The sequence below is a fragment of the Ailuropoda melanoleuca genome, chromosome 4 (genome assembly GCF_002007445.2).
Source record: "Ailuropoda melanoleuca isolate Jingjing chromosome 4, ASM200744v2, whole genome shotgun sequence".
Classification (NCBI taxonomy): Eukaryota; Metazoa; Chordata; class Mammalia; order Carnivora; family Ursidae; genus Ailuropoda; species Ailuropoda melanoleuca.
Window position 1 is genome coordinate 133,010,896 of NC_048221.1, and position 16,043 is coordinate 133,026,938.

Sequence of the window (16,043 nt, forward strand, 5' to 3'; positions counted from 1 at the left end):
ACAAGATCACTTAACTCAGGGTCTCCCTCCAGCGGCACCGAGAGGCCTCTGACAAGGCAGTGACCAGTGAAAGCCCTCATCCCCGTGAGACAGGCTAGACTCAGCTTCCCCAAACGGTTTACCAACATGCTAGAAACAGTGATATATTTTCTATACAAGTGAAGTGATGAATGTAACACTGAATGAAATGTTCCCTTTAAAAAATTAATTCTGGGGTGCCTGGGTGGCACAGTCAGTTAAGCCTCCAACTCTTGGCTTTGGCTCAGGTCGTGATCTCAGGGTCATGGGATCAAGCCCCACTTCAGGCTCTGTGCTTGCTCAGGGAGGAGTCTGCTTAAGATTCTCTCTCCCCTCTCCCTGTGCCCCTCTGCACCCCCCACCCCCGCATATGTGCACACCCTGTCTCTAAAATAAATCTTTAAAAAATACAAAATAAAAAGTTAATTTTTACTGATACTGTTTTGCAAACCATGACATTTCATGTAAGAGAAAAATCTCAATTTGCTTATTTTTGAACAAACTTATCAAACAGGAGTTTTAGGGGTGCCTGGGTGGCATCCAACTCTTGATTTCAGCTCAGCGTTATGATATCCTCCAGCCTCTTCCCGGGCTCTGGGCTAGGAGTAGACCCTGCTTAAGATTCTCTTGGCCCCTCCCCAACCCCAGCGCGTGAGAGCACCCCCTCTTTCTCTCCTCCTCAAAAAACAAAACAAAATAAACAAAAAAAATACTTGTTGTATATAAAAACTAATTGCTACTATATATCAAAGTTAAATAGTTACACACACACGTGCATATGTACGCATACTGAATTTCTACCTCATTTTTTTTTTGTCTTACTCTTCTTTCACAACACCTCAAACCTAAAAACAACAGGCATTTGAGCACAAAAGGAAGCTTTACCTTAATTTAGGATTATCAATGTATTTCTTAAATTGCTTGACGTTATTCAAAGTCTGTTCAGCTAACTCTCGGGAGGGCTCGACGATGAGAGCTTTCGGAGCATTGGGGAGAAACTTTGTTTGTGCCACCTGCGCATTACCTTAAAAAATAAAAACCAGTGGAACATGTTCAAATCACACCTCAATACCTTTACTTGTAAAGCATGAGCATAAATATTCCAATATCAAAATTTTCAATAACTGTCAAAAATGACAGGAGATGGTCATAAAACAAAGTAAAGCTAAGATCCCTAAAATGAACTACGGCTTCTCTAAATTTACTTGCAATGACCGCAATTGATTATATGTTTTGTGATAAAGTAAACAAGCTACGAAATGTATAAGTAACTGAATTAAATTAGCCAACAGAATGATAAGAGTATGAGCTTTGGAATCCGATTGCTTGGGTTTAAATTCAGTTCTACCACTTACTTGCTGTGTGACCTTGGGCAAGTTACGTCAAGTCCCTATTCCTCGAGGTCTTTGTCTGTAAAATGGGAAGAGTACTACCTTATAGGGTTGTGAAGGTTAAATAATCTACGTAAAGAATGTAACACAGTGCCAAGGCACTTAATAAGCACAATTTTATAAATACTAGGTATCATCAACATGATCGGGTTCCCCCAAATGCCTAAACTGAAACCAAATACTCAAGAGTTTATGAATTAGGTTCTGAAACTGAATTCTACTGATGTGTTAAGTAAAGAGGTGTGACTCAACCAGCACAGGGAGCATGTGTAACTCACTCACTACGAGCAGCCTTCTTACTGAAGTTTTCACCAGTACCCCATTCTTGCAATTCTTACCCACTCAAGAGCAATACCTGAGTGCTGTGATTTAACAACATAACTATCCGATGCCTTGGAAAGAGCAACAAAACCATCTTTTGGTGGAAACTTAAATTCTTCTTCACCGAAGTTAAATTTTAGTTCGGCATTCTAGCATGGAATAAAGGGAGAAAATGAAAATTCTTAACCTAACAGCAAACTAACCAGTACAAAATAAAGCAGATCAAAGTAGCTTATAAACATAGCAAACATTTTTCTGATTACCTTCAAAACACAAGCAGGAAAGAGGGCTTGGTTCTTCATATGTGGTGGTATTTCAAATGCCAGACCAAGGTCTTTTCCTAAAGAAAGAGAGATTGAGGAAAGTGAAATGATCAGAAAAGAACTTCCACATGCTCACATCATCCAATCTACCAACCTACCCACATTCATGCTGTCCCGTCCTGTCCCCACGGATAGACTGGGCTGCCTAATGTCAAACTCTTCACTTTTTTACTTTCCTCCCACAAGTGCCCCTTCTCCCGCTCTACATTTTCAATCACTCCCTTCGTACCAGATCACTTCCACTGGACACTTCAAAGAGGCAGTCCACGGCATACCAGCATGCTCTAACATTAAAAAACAGACAGCCTCCCTAAATCCACATCTTCCTTCATTTACCTTCTATTTTTCTTCTCTCGTTTGTAGTAAAATTCCCTGATTTCCGTTTTCACTCCGTCATTTCATTTCATCCCATTCTCTACTGAAGTGATTCCCAATCAGGCTCTCCCCATCTCACCCGTCACGCTCATCAAAACAGAGACCATTAGTGATATCCACTTGCTAACCCAGTGGCGAATCTTCATCTTTCTTTCTAGGCTATACCCATCAGCAGCACTGGGTACAATGTGATTCTTCCCTCCTTCAAATACCTTTTTCACCTGGACTGCAGGACATCAATCTCTCTTGGTTCTCCTCCTCCTTCACCTCCGCTAAGATTCTCCTCAATTTGCTGACTTCTAACCAAAAGAACACCCCAGGACTCAGATCTCCCCTATTCCTTATCTACTCTCATTCCCTAGGTGATCTCATCCAGTCCTCTGGCTTTAAATATCATCTATAAGCCAACGTCTCCCAAAGCTGTATCTCCAACCCTGACCTCCTGACTTACACATTTAACCATTTACTTGACTGCACCACTTAGATGTGTAATAAGTATCTCAAACTTAATATGCCCCAAATAGAACCCCCAGCATCCCACTGGCTCCCTATCTACTGCTACCACGCCTGTCACTCTGTTTTTAACACAGAAGCCATGATATAGTGAAAGTGAAGAAAGAGGATATCAATTCTCTACTCAAAACCCTAATGGCTTCCAATCTCACTCAGAGAGTTTGTATCATGGCCTAGAAGGCCCTATATGGCCTGGCCTCACTACCTCAACTGACCTAACATTCTACCACCCCGCTCCATGCTCAGTGTGTTCTAGACCCACTGCCCTCCTCAGTGTCACTCAAATACCTTAAGCACACTTTTGTCTCAAGGCCTTTGCATTTACTGTTCCCTCTGCTTGAAATACTCTCTGAAGATTTTTGTACAGCCCACCACCCAACTCATCCAGAGTGCTACTCAAATGGCACCTTCCCAGAGAAGGATTCTCTGGCCACCCAGTCTAAAGCAGCATACCCCTAGACTCCTATCACCTCCGTTCCCCTTACCCTGATTACACTTTCAGTGCACTTGTTCCAACCTAACATATTACCCATCTGTCTCTCCCCCCACCAGTAGGTAAGCCACAGACGAAACATGTTTGTCTACTCCATCTTCTGTTCTATCTCCAGCACCTACCGGTGTACCTGGCATTGAGTAGAAGCTCAGTAAGTATTGGATCAAGAGCAGGGAAGGAGGGAGGACTGAAGAAGAGGGTAAGGGAATTACAAATCACAAATACTGGGCATCATATAGTCTCTAAGAAGGCAATCCATTAAAAGCTTACCATTTTTGGAGAATTTGACATGCCCTTTATCTATATCAAGGTAACATCCAATGGTATCATGCATAGTGAATTCCTAGAAAAGCAGAAAGTGAAGTGCTGTTAATAGAAAGAAAAATTGTAAATTAAAGCTAAAAGTTCACATACAGCTACATCAAAAATAGTCAGTGCTTCAAAATCATTCCTTGAAGCTCTAACGTCAGTGTTAAAAATGCCTATTGGGGCTCCTGGCTCAGTTGGTGTAGCACACAACTCTTGACCTCAGAGTTCTGAGTTCAAGCCCCATGTTGGGTGTAGAGATTACTTAAAAATTAAATCTTTAAAAAGAAAACAAATGCCTATTACAGCATATCCTATATCACAGTAGAGGCATCTTGACAGGCTTTTTAGAACCAACATGATATCCAGGCTCATCCACGTTACTACAGATTAAGATCTGACAGAAAACCACACTTAGATTCACCACGATTAAAGAGAAGAGAAGAACATATGTATTCACGTCAAAGCCAAAATCGAAATGGGTGAAAACAAAGACAATGTAATGTATTGTGGAGAGGCTAATAAATGGCATAAGGGAAAAATATTTATCTCATTTTGTAACTTTTCTTCAGTGAAATCCAAATCTGAACTTTCGGTGGAAAATATTCAGAAAATCCGCTTGAATTTCAGAGTCCCTTTTATACCCCTAGACATATCACAAGTGATCAAATAAGTACACAAGAAAACTTACTACGATCAGGTCAATAATACAACTTACCTCTCCATAATTATCAAATTGTTTATTATGGGATTTCTTTCCTGTTCCACCAAAGCCAAAGCCGAACTTGTCAGTACCTAGATTTTAAAATGTATTTTATTTATGTGGTTAAGAGTAAATATAAAACTAAAAGCTCTGTACAAATCTATCAAACTACAAAAACTTGAAGCATCTATGCAATATCATGTGGTAAATATTTACGCATACTAACGGTGCTCTGACTTCACTCACACTCTTAACCTTCTTCCTCCTGTTTTACTCTGTAATAATATGTATTTTTTAGTACTTCAAATCTTTTTGGAACACAGTGAGGTACACATAGATTTATTATTTCCGAGTTTTGAAAATATAAACTTTGTGTGGTTTATTATTTCACTCCCCGCTATAATAAAATGTCAACAATCCACAAATATAAACCAGTAAATTCAGTTAATTTTAGAAACGCTTACCTAGGTCTAAGGAAGCCTGCATGGAAGACCACCCAACTCTGCATAATCCTTGGTCATGACAGGATACTTCATAGTAGTGCTTCCCTATAAGGGCAAAATACTTCGAGATTTATATGCGCTTACGAATCATTTACCATGTAGCCACTTTCCCATTGTTTCTGAATTACAATTTGTAAGTTCCGAAAGAAGAACTGTAGACCTTTTTGTAACAGTAGAAATCTTTTCGGATCCTTGATTTAACTGGGGGCATCACAATGCCGGATTTCGAGCTGTACTACAAAGCAGTGACCACAAAGACAGCATGGTACTGGCACAAAAACAGACACATAGACCAATGAACAGAATAGAGAACCCAGAAATGGACCCTCGGCTCTTTGGGCAACTAATCTTTGATGAAGCAGGAGAAAACATCCGGTGGAAAAAAGACAGTCTCTTCAATAAATGGTGCTAGGAAAATTGGAGAGCTACATGCAAAAGAATGAAACTTGACCACTCTCTCACACCATACACAAAGATAAACTCCAAATGGACGTGATGTGAGACAGGAATCCATCAAAATCCTAGAGGAGAACATAGGCAGCACTCTCTACGACATCGGCTAAAGCAACCTTTTTCATGACACATCTCCAAAGGCAAGAGAAACAAAAGATAAAATGAACTTGTGGGACTTCATCAAGATAAAAAGCTTCTGCACAGCCAAGGAAACAGTCAAAAAAACTAAGAGGCAGCCCACNATCCCGATCAAAATACCGAGGACATTTTTCAAAGAACTGGAACAAATAGTCCTTAAATTTGTATGGAACCAGAAAAGGCCCCGAATCTCCAAGGAACTGTTGAAAAGGAAAAACAAAGCTGGGGGCATCACAATGCCGGATTTCGAGCTGTACTACAAAGCTGTGATCACAAAGACAGCATGGTACTGGCACAAAAACAGACACATCGACCAATGGAACAGAATAGAGAACCCAGAAATGGACCCTCGGCTCTTTGGGACAACTAATCTTTGAAAAAGCAGGAAAAAACATCTGGTGGAAAAAGACAGTCTCTTCAATAAATGGTGCTGGGAAAATTGGATAGCTACATGCAAAAGAATGAAACTTGACCACTCTCTCACACCATACACAAAAATAAACTCCAAATGGATGAAAGACCTCAATGTGAGACAGGAATCCATCAAAATTCTAGAGGAGAACATAGGCAACAACTTCTATGACATCGGCCAGAGCAACCTTTTTCACGACACATCGCCAAAGGCAAGAGAAATAAAAGATAAAATGAACTTATGGGACTTTATCAGGATAAAGAGCTTCTGCACAGCCAAGGAAACAGTCAAAAAAACTAAGAGACAGCCCACGGAATGGGAGAATATATTTGCAAAGGACACCACAGATAAAGGACTGGTATCCAAGATCTACAAAGAACTTCTCAAACTCAATACACGAGAAACNCACGTGAGAAACAAATAAACAAATCATAAAATGGGCAGAAGATATGAACACTTTCCCAATGATGACATACAAATGGATGGCTAACAGACACATGAAAAAATGTTCAAAATCATTAGCCATCAGGGAAATTCAAATCAAAACCACACTGAGATACCACCTTACGCCAGTTAGAATGGCAAAGATAGACAAGGCAAGAAACAACAATTGTTGGAGAGGATGTGGAGAAAGGGGATCCCTCCTACATTGTTGGTGGGAATGCAAGTTGGTACAGCCACTCTGGAAAACAGTGTGGAGGTCCCTTAAAAAGTTAAAAATTGAACTACCCTATGACCCAGCCATTGCACTACTGGGTGTTTACCCCAAAGATACAGACGTAGTAAAGAGAAGGGCCATATGCACCCCAATGTTCATAGCTGCATTGTCCACAATAGCCAAATCATGGAAGGAGCCGAGATGCCCTTCAACAGNCGGCCTTCAACGGATGACTGGATTAAGAAGTTGTGGTCCCGTATTGCATGGTGCACTGGGTGTTATACACAACTAATGAAGCATCGAACTTTACATCGGAATCCGGGGATACTGGAGGAGATAATGCTAAGTGAAATAAGTCAAGCAGAGAAAGACAGTTATCATATGGTTTCACTCATCTATGGAACATAAGAACTAGGAAGATCGGTAGGGGAAGAAAGGGATAAAGAAAGGGGGGGTAATCAGAAGGGGGAATGAAGCATGAGAGACTATGGACTCTGAGAAACAAACTGAAGGCTTCAGAGGGGAGAGGGGTGGGGGAATGGGATAGACTGGTGATGGGTAGTAAGGAGGGCACATATTGCATGGTGCACTGGGTGTTATACGCAACTAATGAATCATCAAACTTTACATCAGAAACCAGGGATGTACTGTACGGAGACTAAGATAATATAATAAACATTAAAAAAAAATAAAGCTACTTAAAGAAAGTTCATATATTAATACACTACTTCACAAGTTCATTCAAGTACAAACGCTATTTAAATACCTTTCGTTAATCCTTTAGTAGCTCTGCATCCATGCCACTCCTTCACTTCTCTGCTTTGACAACAAAGACCATCCGACCCAATTGCTGGATTTGAGAAAAACACAAAAGACCATGCCAGTTACAGATTACATACATTAAGCATCTTGAAACAAATATCATTCAGTCTCACCAATAAAATAATTCCTTCACTTGCTGCAACATTGCAGACACTGAGACTTACTGATTCCTGAGTAATAAGATCTTCCTCAAAAGTAACTGTCCTCATTCATCCCTGGAGGGCCTTGGCCATGTGGCGGACTAGTTCCTATACTGCTATCTGTTAACTAGGACAAGGCTTTATTGCATCAGGTCTGGAAAGGAATCAACACAGCACCCAGTCTCACTCCCACTGATACCGTAATTGTACCACCAACACAAATATGTCTAGACAACCATTCTCTCAAGTCTTTTAAAGAAATGGATCCTCAGAAGGGATGCAGCACTCGCTCATCAATCCCTGTTACTCTGATTTTATGCTTAAATTAGAGCTTGAGCAAATACTACACTTAAAGGAAAACAGGAAGTATCTCTGGCTTGTTCCCTAATCCATGGATCCAGATCCATAAACAGAAAGCAGGAAAAAGCACAAATCAATACACCTGTCGTTGTTATTTGTTAATACTAGGACCCTAAAAAAGTATGCTCTATATTCTACCTCACAGTCAGTCACGGTGCTTATTACAGCTTCCTGACTCTAAGGAAAGCATATGGCTTTGTCTGTACCGGAGAGAAACCATAACTGCTGTCCTGGGTCAGGCTTGCAACCCATAATCAGCACCTGAATGTAGATGAAACTTTCAAGAGAAGCATCTACATACATATGTATATTTAGATCCTAAGTACATATAGAATTTGTTTCTAATTATAATTTTACATTGCTACAGATGGGGCATCAATTATGTCAGCACCCTTACTAAATAAATCATCCTTTTTCCCACTGAAATGAAATATTGTTTTCTGCATATTAATGTATCATATATACTGGGACGTATTTCCATCATATTCCAAAGACATACTTGACTATTCCTATATCACTATTAGACCATTTAAATGTAGTGACTGTATTCTAGTATCTGGTAAATTAAATCTTCATTTACTATTCTTTTTCATAATTTTCTTGGTATTCTCAGGTATTATTAAAAACAAATTTCTGAATTACAAATAAGCTGCTAAAATCTATCCACTTACCAAAAGCAGATCCTCTATCATATGGGTTCATCTGCCATTTGTTGAGCACTAAAATTAAAATAAGTCACACACAATCATACGAAATGGAAAACACTCTCTAAAAAATAAACCAAATCTTTTGTATTTTATATCATACCTTAATGCTCTAGATTTAATGTGATTTTATAAATTACTTAGAATGTATAAGTAAACATTTTGCTGTTTTTATTAAAGGCAACACTGAAAGTGAAAACTGACACAAGTCAAAGGCAATAAGCACTGCCCTCTGGGCTAAAGGCTTTTCTCCTCACTTGCTTCACTGCACCTGGTAGTAGACAGCACTGATCTTTGTCGTAACCATGAAGGCACTGATAAAATGAAGCTTTGGTAACTGAACACATCGAAATAAATGACCAACATATCAGGACCTAGTTAAGTACTCTGTAACATTTTTAAGAGAAAAACAAATCCTTTAAATAAGTCAATATCACATTCAAAAGTCGTAATTTTTTCTTTGCTCACTTGCACGGGATCAGCATTTTCCTTTTTCTAAAACATCTTAACCATCTACGGATAACCAAAGAATTGTAATAGCTAGAGAATTCTGCATGTTTTCAGACCTAATTTCCTGCCAAAGGTAGAAATCTTTTCTAGATTATTTGTGGTCAAATGATACCTATCATCTGCTTAAACACTCTGACGGAGAAGTAACTTACTCTTGAGGTTCTCGCTCTCATTGTGGGCTCCATCTAGTTACTAGTAAGTACTTAGAAATCTTCATTAGATTACTTCTAATCAGTCCTGGTCCTTTCTAGAACCATTATTTTCTCTCCAGATCCCTTTGAAGATTTTACAATTATCTCATCTCTCTTGTACTTGTTTCTCCATGTTTAAACATCTAGTTTCTTTATTCCTCACAGGCCATGATTTTTGAAATTACTACCATTCTGTTTCTGTTCCTCTGGAAGCATCCTCTTTTATCACCATCTCTCATAAATGAGGGTTTATAGTTGTTACGAGTTTTAAAACTATTTTCGAATAGGCCAATAGTCTGAAGAGTTCATATCCATTATCTCACACAATTTATTTACAAATGAGTTCGTTCTATGAACTATGCAACATTGTTACTTTCAAACTACTGAGAAGACAAATGTTGATGTGCCAAGTTCACTCCACTTAAGCTTGCTATTTTGTCACAATACAGAACAAATTTTGTCAAAATATAACAAAACCATAGATTACTCAAGGCAGAATGGGATTCAGAACCATTTAATCAAAGCAACACAATTTACAGATGAGGAAATTGATGTAAGATTACTCATGGCATAGATAGGACTGGAAATCCTAGTAAAGGATCAATCTCCATGTAAATAGCACTAAACATAACGGACTGTAAAATTTATACTTTACATTTTAACTTCCTGGACTCCTTTCTTATCTTAAAAACAATGCATGCCTCCTTTCCCTGTGGAAAGCGATATCTCCCACCATCATGGACTTTTATTCCACCAATTTTTTAATAAAATCCTTAATATTTTTGTAAAACTTCCAATTTATCTTTAATATTAGACATAAAAGATATTAAGAAAAACATTAAAATACCTAAATATAATTTCCAAAATGCCAGTGTTTTCTCAAAGAAAGCACTAGTAGTATTTTAGGAGGGACAATCTTTCACTGTTTATGCTGTAAATGGCATTTAGTATCCCTGATTTCCAGAGCACCAAATGCCAACAGCCCTATCCCCCAAATACTGACAACAAAAATGCACACTCTAACGTCCCATCTGTCAATGCCAGGAATGACAATTACTATTTTTACATAAGAGGAAACAATATTAATATGCAAAACTTACCTGAAGCACCAGTTTTAATTGTTGTTTTTCCTTTTTTGCCTTCCTGTTGGTCTTTCAGAGTCTCATAAACTATCTGGATAACTGGAATACTGAAAGCCTAACAAAGAAACAATAGTTCTCTACATTAGTATTCAGATATTAATGATAATTTAACAATCAATGTTACAAGTTACACATGCACATTAAATAATTACATATTCCAGACTGATACTCTAATTTCATTTGCCCAAACCTAAAATACCAGCAAAATAACAAGAGAGTTGATTAAATGAAGGAAATAGGAGGCAGCTGACAACCCAAAACCATAAACAATGGGGACCTCCGGAACAAACCTAAACTAAAGAGGAAAAATATTGTCCAGTCTGACAAACTGCTTCCCTGGTCCAGGCCAACAGAAGAGCCACCTCTATCTGCAGCCTCTTTATTACCAGAGCCATTGCATTAAAATTCAGGAATAAATATAAATACAAAAGATACTGCAACTCTTTATCCAATACCAGTTTAAAACTCTACTAGTCTTAAACATATATCCTTGCAGATCTTATTTCAGAATTAGCTGGCAACTAAAATATCACTCCCAGTGGCAAGCAATCAATTCCTTACATTTTGGAAAAGGTTGTTTTAGTAAGTATTCAAAGTAAAAACTACTGTTCAAACTTGCGTTAAAATTCAACTCTTACAAAGTAAGTCAATTTAAGTTTATTACTTACACCAGTTTTTCCACTTCCTGTTTCTGCAGCCTAAGTGGGAAAAAAATAGTTGAGTTTACAATTTAGGTTGTCAATTAAAAAGTCAAATTAACATGATAGCATGGAGAAATCTTTAAGACTTGACTGGCTACTGTAATTTTCACAGTGCCTCTCGATCCCTCAGGTTTCTTCAGTCAACTGTGGCTACTGCCAATCCTGTCACTTCTTCCCCATCCCTCAAGAATCTGCTCTCTGCTTTCCTTTCCCATTGCTACCATTCAAATCCAAGCCCTCATCATTCTAACCTAAATTCTTACAAAAGTACCCCGGCAGTATCTAATCTCTGAGCTACACTACAAACTGCTACCAAATCTGTCTTCATAAATACACAGTTCTAACGATGTAACACATCCCCACTTAAAAATGTCCAATGATCACGGGGTCCCTGGGGGGTCAGTCAGTTAAGCGTCCAACTCCTGGTTTTGGCTCAGGATGGAGCCCTGCATCAGACTCCACTCTTGGTGGAGTTTGCTTGAGATTCTCTCTCTCTCTCTGCTCCTCCCCCACCCCCGGCTCATGCTGGCACTCTCTCTCTCTAAAATAATAAATTTTTAAAAAAATTTCCCAAGGTCCTCTCTGCCAACAAATACCAATTCTTTAACATGACACTTGAGAAAGAGCCCAAATAATCTGACCCACTATATATTTCCCATCTTATCTCAAGTTACATGCCTTCCCCCTGCCCCCACCACACACATTTTATGCTACCATCTAATTGAATTACTCTGGGATCATAGCCTGCATTCTCCTACTCACTGCTTTTGTTGATACATTCTCTACTTAACAGAGCATTTCTCTTTCATCTCTCCTTTGTCCAAAATAATACTTCCCCCAAGTAGAGCCCCTTGTATGGCAGACATTTATCGGTATACCTGTCTTACCGTGCTAGTGAATTTAAGCTTCTCAAGGGTAAAGATCACATCTAATTCACCTTTGTGCTCCCCACAACTTCTGCCTCATTACTTTGAATACAGTATGTGTATCCTAAATGTTTATGAATAAAAGTAATTTGGTGAAAATATCATTTCTAAGCCTATGGAGCTCTTCAAGTGGGTCACAAACAGCCCCAGAATTGTGTGTCCTCCGCTCCCAAACACCTCCCCAAATGTAAACCTACCATAAGTACATCACCGCCTCCTAGGATCAATGGGATAGATTCAGCCTGGATATCAGTTGGGAGACTAAAAGAATCATATTTTGAAGAATTTTAGTTAGTAAAAAGAGAATCACCTATGCTAAATAATTCATGTTAAACTAGAAACCTAAAAGAGAATTTGGCAAATAGCACCAATCTTTTACAGCTAAAAATACATCCAAGTTTAAAAAGGCAGCTTTCTAGAATTTAGAGAATCATAAGAAAAACTGAATCTTAGTTACTCAACTAGACTCAAAAATATTTGTTACGATCACTAACCACTGTTTGTATTACTGAACACTGTTGTCACAGGTACATTTAAGCTTTATGTACTTACAGCCAATCCATCTCCTCTACGGCTTGAGCAATCTCAGGCATAACACCCATCTCTGAAAATAAAAATTCATTTTAAAAAACTGAACATACTAAACTTTAATAATATTGCTTTTAAAATTACTGTTCAAAGAACAGGGAAAAGGCTTTGGAGCATAACTGTTACGCAGTACCTCCAGAGTATGGTACCATTAAAAGAGTACAGGTTCAGAGAAAGACTTGAGTTCAAATTCAAACTCTCACTAGCAACGTGACCTTGAGCAAACTCTAGAGCTAAGGAAGCTATAAACCTATTTTCTCCACACAAAATCAAAGTAGTGTGATCTACGTTGTAGAGCTATAGGAAGATTACAGATAGTAATATGTACTGCATCTGACATATAGTTGTCCTTGACACACAGTAGCCACCAGTAAGTGCTTCCTTCCTATGGCCGGGGAAAATCTGCCAGAGTTGGAAAGAAGCTTCTCAACCAACATCTTGGTTGTTTTATATGGAGATAATGTGGAAGTCATGTGCCTTGACTATTCACGGACCATGTGATTAGCCTCAGCGATCTGAGAAAAGTTAACAGACAAGTGGAGAGATAGGCCCACACTTACTGGCAACCATAATCAAACTCTGGCTAACTGAAGAGGGAGGGGCCAGGGTGAAAACTTGGGTAACTGGAAATCACAGCTGAAGAACTGTCCTTAATTTTTCAGATATTTAAATAATTCACTTTGAAGCCACTCCTAAATTAAGATAGGGTTATTTATAATTGTATTTTGTCATTTTTGTCCTTTCTCAAATGAACTGCAGTAGTTAGTTGGATTGCGTAAACCTCCTTTCCAAATAAGTAATTTTTAAGTCTGCATTTATAAAAATGAAGCTTTTATTATTGTTATTACAAAAATACATATTTCTATTAAAACATTAACAACACTCAAACAATCCTAAGCCCCAGAGATAACCAACTTGGAAATTTTTTATTTCTTATAATTGTTTGTGAAAAGGCAAAAATCTACACATTCAATACGTGCACTGGAAAAACAGCTTTTTCTTTGCATGTGAGAAGAATCATACTAGCAAATAACACAACAGGTACAACAATAAAACTTTAGTACATAGTCAACTAGTTAGTATAAATATTAACGATATGGAAAAGTATGAAAATCTTTTTCAAAAAAGGTTCTCCTCCCTCTAAATCTCCCCAGGAAAATCCACAGGTCAAAAAACTAATCAAGATCTGAAGTTGTATATCCAAGCAGACCTTTCTAAGAATTGCTCCCATTAGAATCCGACTATATTCTCTCTCTAAAATGCAAGTGCTTGAAAAACGGGGAGCGATGGTCTTAAATACGCTACAGAGTATAGTGCATGCTGAAGTCGCTCGTGAAATGTGATACTGCAAGCAGCAAGCACAGACTGTTTCCAGCAAATTCTAGACGTCTTGCTCCATTCTGGTCATGTTCTCTGCATGTTTGCTTTGGAACCACGTTTTCTCTAAATAAAACACTTCAATATTTAAGGGAAAAACAGGAATATTCATGTTCTGTGATTCCATGTCTTTACTTCCTATCAGACTCTTCTAATTCTTTACCCTAACATGCTTGAAATTTGTGCATGACTCCCAAAGAAGCAAACCTATAAAATGACAATCTGAAACTGCTTTACACTCCTCGGCTCTCAAATCTTGTTTTAGGAGAGCGGGGGAAAGAAAATCAACTACCACTCTGAGTGGATGCCACCTTGCCTCCTCTTACGAGATGCAACTAACACAAACCAGAAGTCCTCTCTGGTGACTTAAAGATGTGGAATTCCTAATGTTTTTACAGGAGTAAACTGAAAAAAGTACAGTACTGTGCTATATCAGAAGTCATCTTAATAGGTTAAGAACACTGAAAGATATTAGGCCTAACGTGATACATTTACTGTTACATAAATTCACCACCTTTAGTATGTATAACGCTTATGGCAGCTTCGTAAAACTGTGGATTTACAAAGGATGACAAAGAAGAGGGAAAAATCACAACTTTGGGGTTAAATAAGCCACCTCGAATTACTGTTTGGAATAAAGGAGAGGATCATACAGCAAATAAAGAACACATGAGTTTTCCAAACGTATGCTGCGCTAGTGTGTATGCGGACGAACATGATTCAGTATTTAACATTAATGTTGCTATCACTGCGTTTAACAAATAAATATCAGACGTGTGCCTGGGGCTTTTCGATCCAGAAACGCCTGGAGAGACTGGGCAGAGGCAGGACGGTCACGTCCGACAGAGCCCTGCCCAGGCGCTGCCGAGCCCCGAGCCGGCGCGGGGAGGACAGGGCTCCCGAGCTCACCACTGCCACGTCAAACAGGCGGGAGGCCTAGCGCCCCGCCGCCGCATCGTTTCCGCGGCCGCGGGTCCCCGGGCGGGCAGGCCGGCCGGCCGACGGCGGGGGAGACAGCCGAGGGGGCGCAGGGGGACGCTCGCCCGGCCAGCACCTTAAGAGAAAGGCACTCGCCGACTCCGAGGAGCCCGGCCCGGCCCCCTCGAGGCCGCCACGGGTCCCCCCGCAGTTCCGAGACCCCGCCGCACCTGTCCGCCCCCGCCCTGTGGCTACCCGCCGGCTGCCCCAGCGCCCGGGCGCGGATGGAGCCGTCCGCACCGGCCCCTCCTCCCCGCCCCAAAGACGCACCAGAAAAGGCCGCCATCTTCGCCCGATGGTGCGCGCTCCGCTCGCTCGTTTTGCCTCCCTCCCTCCGCACTGACACGCTTCGCAGTGGCAGCGCGCGCTTCCGGCCCTTGGGCTGCGGCTTTCTGTGTCCGGGCAGGACCCCAGCCCGGGAAGAACGGTTCCGGTCGAAGAAAAGGCCCGCCCTGGAGCGCGCGACGCGTGGACCAGGTTCAGCGGGACCTCGCCTTCTACAGGGAGCCGGGACCCGTCATCATCATTAGCCGTGCTAATGGTTACCGTTAACTTCGAGCGTGCCGTGTGTCATCAGGACCACTGTTCCACACGTGAGGAAGCGGACTTATGTGATGAGGGGCACATGGTGGCCCAGGATGATCTGACCGTCAAACGCTGCCCTCTCTGGTTCATCACCTCCAACCTCCGAAGATAAGCAGGGCTTTGTGGTGTGTGAAGGATGGAGAGGACGGACTGAGCTCATTGCCCAGAAAACCGATACTAGTGGTGCCTGCACCCAAGACATTCACTTACTACTTTTGGTTTAGGGCTCCCAACCTCCCTGGCATGGTGTTTGAGGCGGTACTGAGCGTTCCAAGGTTATTTGGCTGCCGTGCAATTTTGACTCCTTTCTCTGTGCAGAGAGGGAGCAAGCGTAAATGAATGTTTAGACCTTCCCACACCTCGGTCAGGCAGTATTAGTATTTTTAGATGAGGACAGGAAGATTCAGGAAAG

At 40.3% G+C, this 16,043-nt stretch overlaps 1 protein-coding gene across 1 annotated transcript in view; it reads right to left on the reverse strand.

The window, feature by feature from the left end:
* The window catches only part of DDX1 (DEAD-box helicase 1), a 35,324-nt gene extending 19,874 nt beyond the window's left edge, over window positions 1-15,450 (reverse strand). The window contains exons 1-13 of the mRNA XM_002923069.4: window positions 15,317-15,450; window positions 12,656-12,707; window positions 12,301-12,364; window positions 11,145-11,174; window positions 10,435-10,531; window positions 8,601-8,648; window positions 7,374-7,457; window positions 4,908-4,991; window positions 4,459-4,535; window positions 3,705-3,777; window positions 1,994-2,070; window positions 1,765-1,879; window positions 904-1,042 (exon numbers count right to left, since the gene is read on the reverse strand). Coding sequence (XP_002923115.1) covers window positions 904-1,042; window positions 1,765-1,879; window positions 1,994-2,070; window positions 3,705-3,777; window positions 4,459-4,535; window positions 4,908-4,991; window positions 7,374-7,457; window positions 8,601-8,648; window positions 10,435-10,531; window positions 11,145-11,174; window positions 12,301-12,364; window positions 12,656-12,707; window positions 15,317-15,332 — 956 coding nt within the window. The 5' untranslated portion in view covers window positions 15,333-15,450. The remainder of the gene's footprint in view (window positions 1-903; window positions 1,043-1,764; window positions 1,880-1,993; window positions 2,071-3,704; window positions 3,778-4,458; window positions 4,536-4,907; window positions 4,992-7,373; window positions 7,458-8,600; window positions 8,649-10,434; window positions 10,532-11,144; window positions 11,175-12,300; window positions 12,365-12,655; window positions 12,708-15,316) is intronic.
* Window positions 15,451-16,043: the final 593 nt, after the last annotated feature.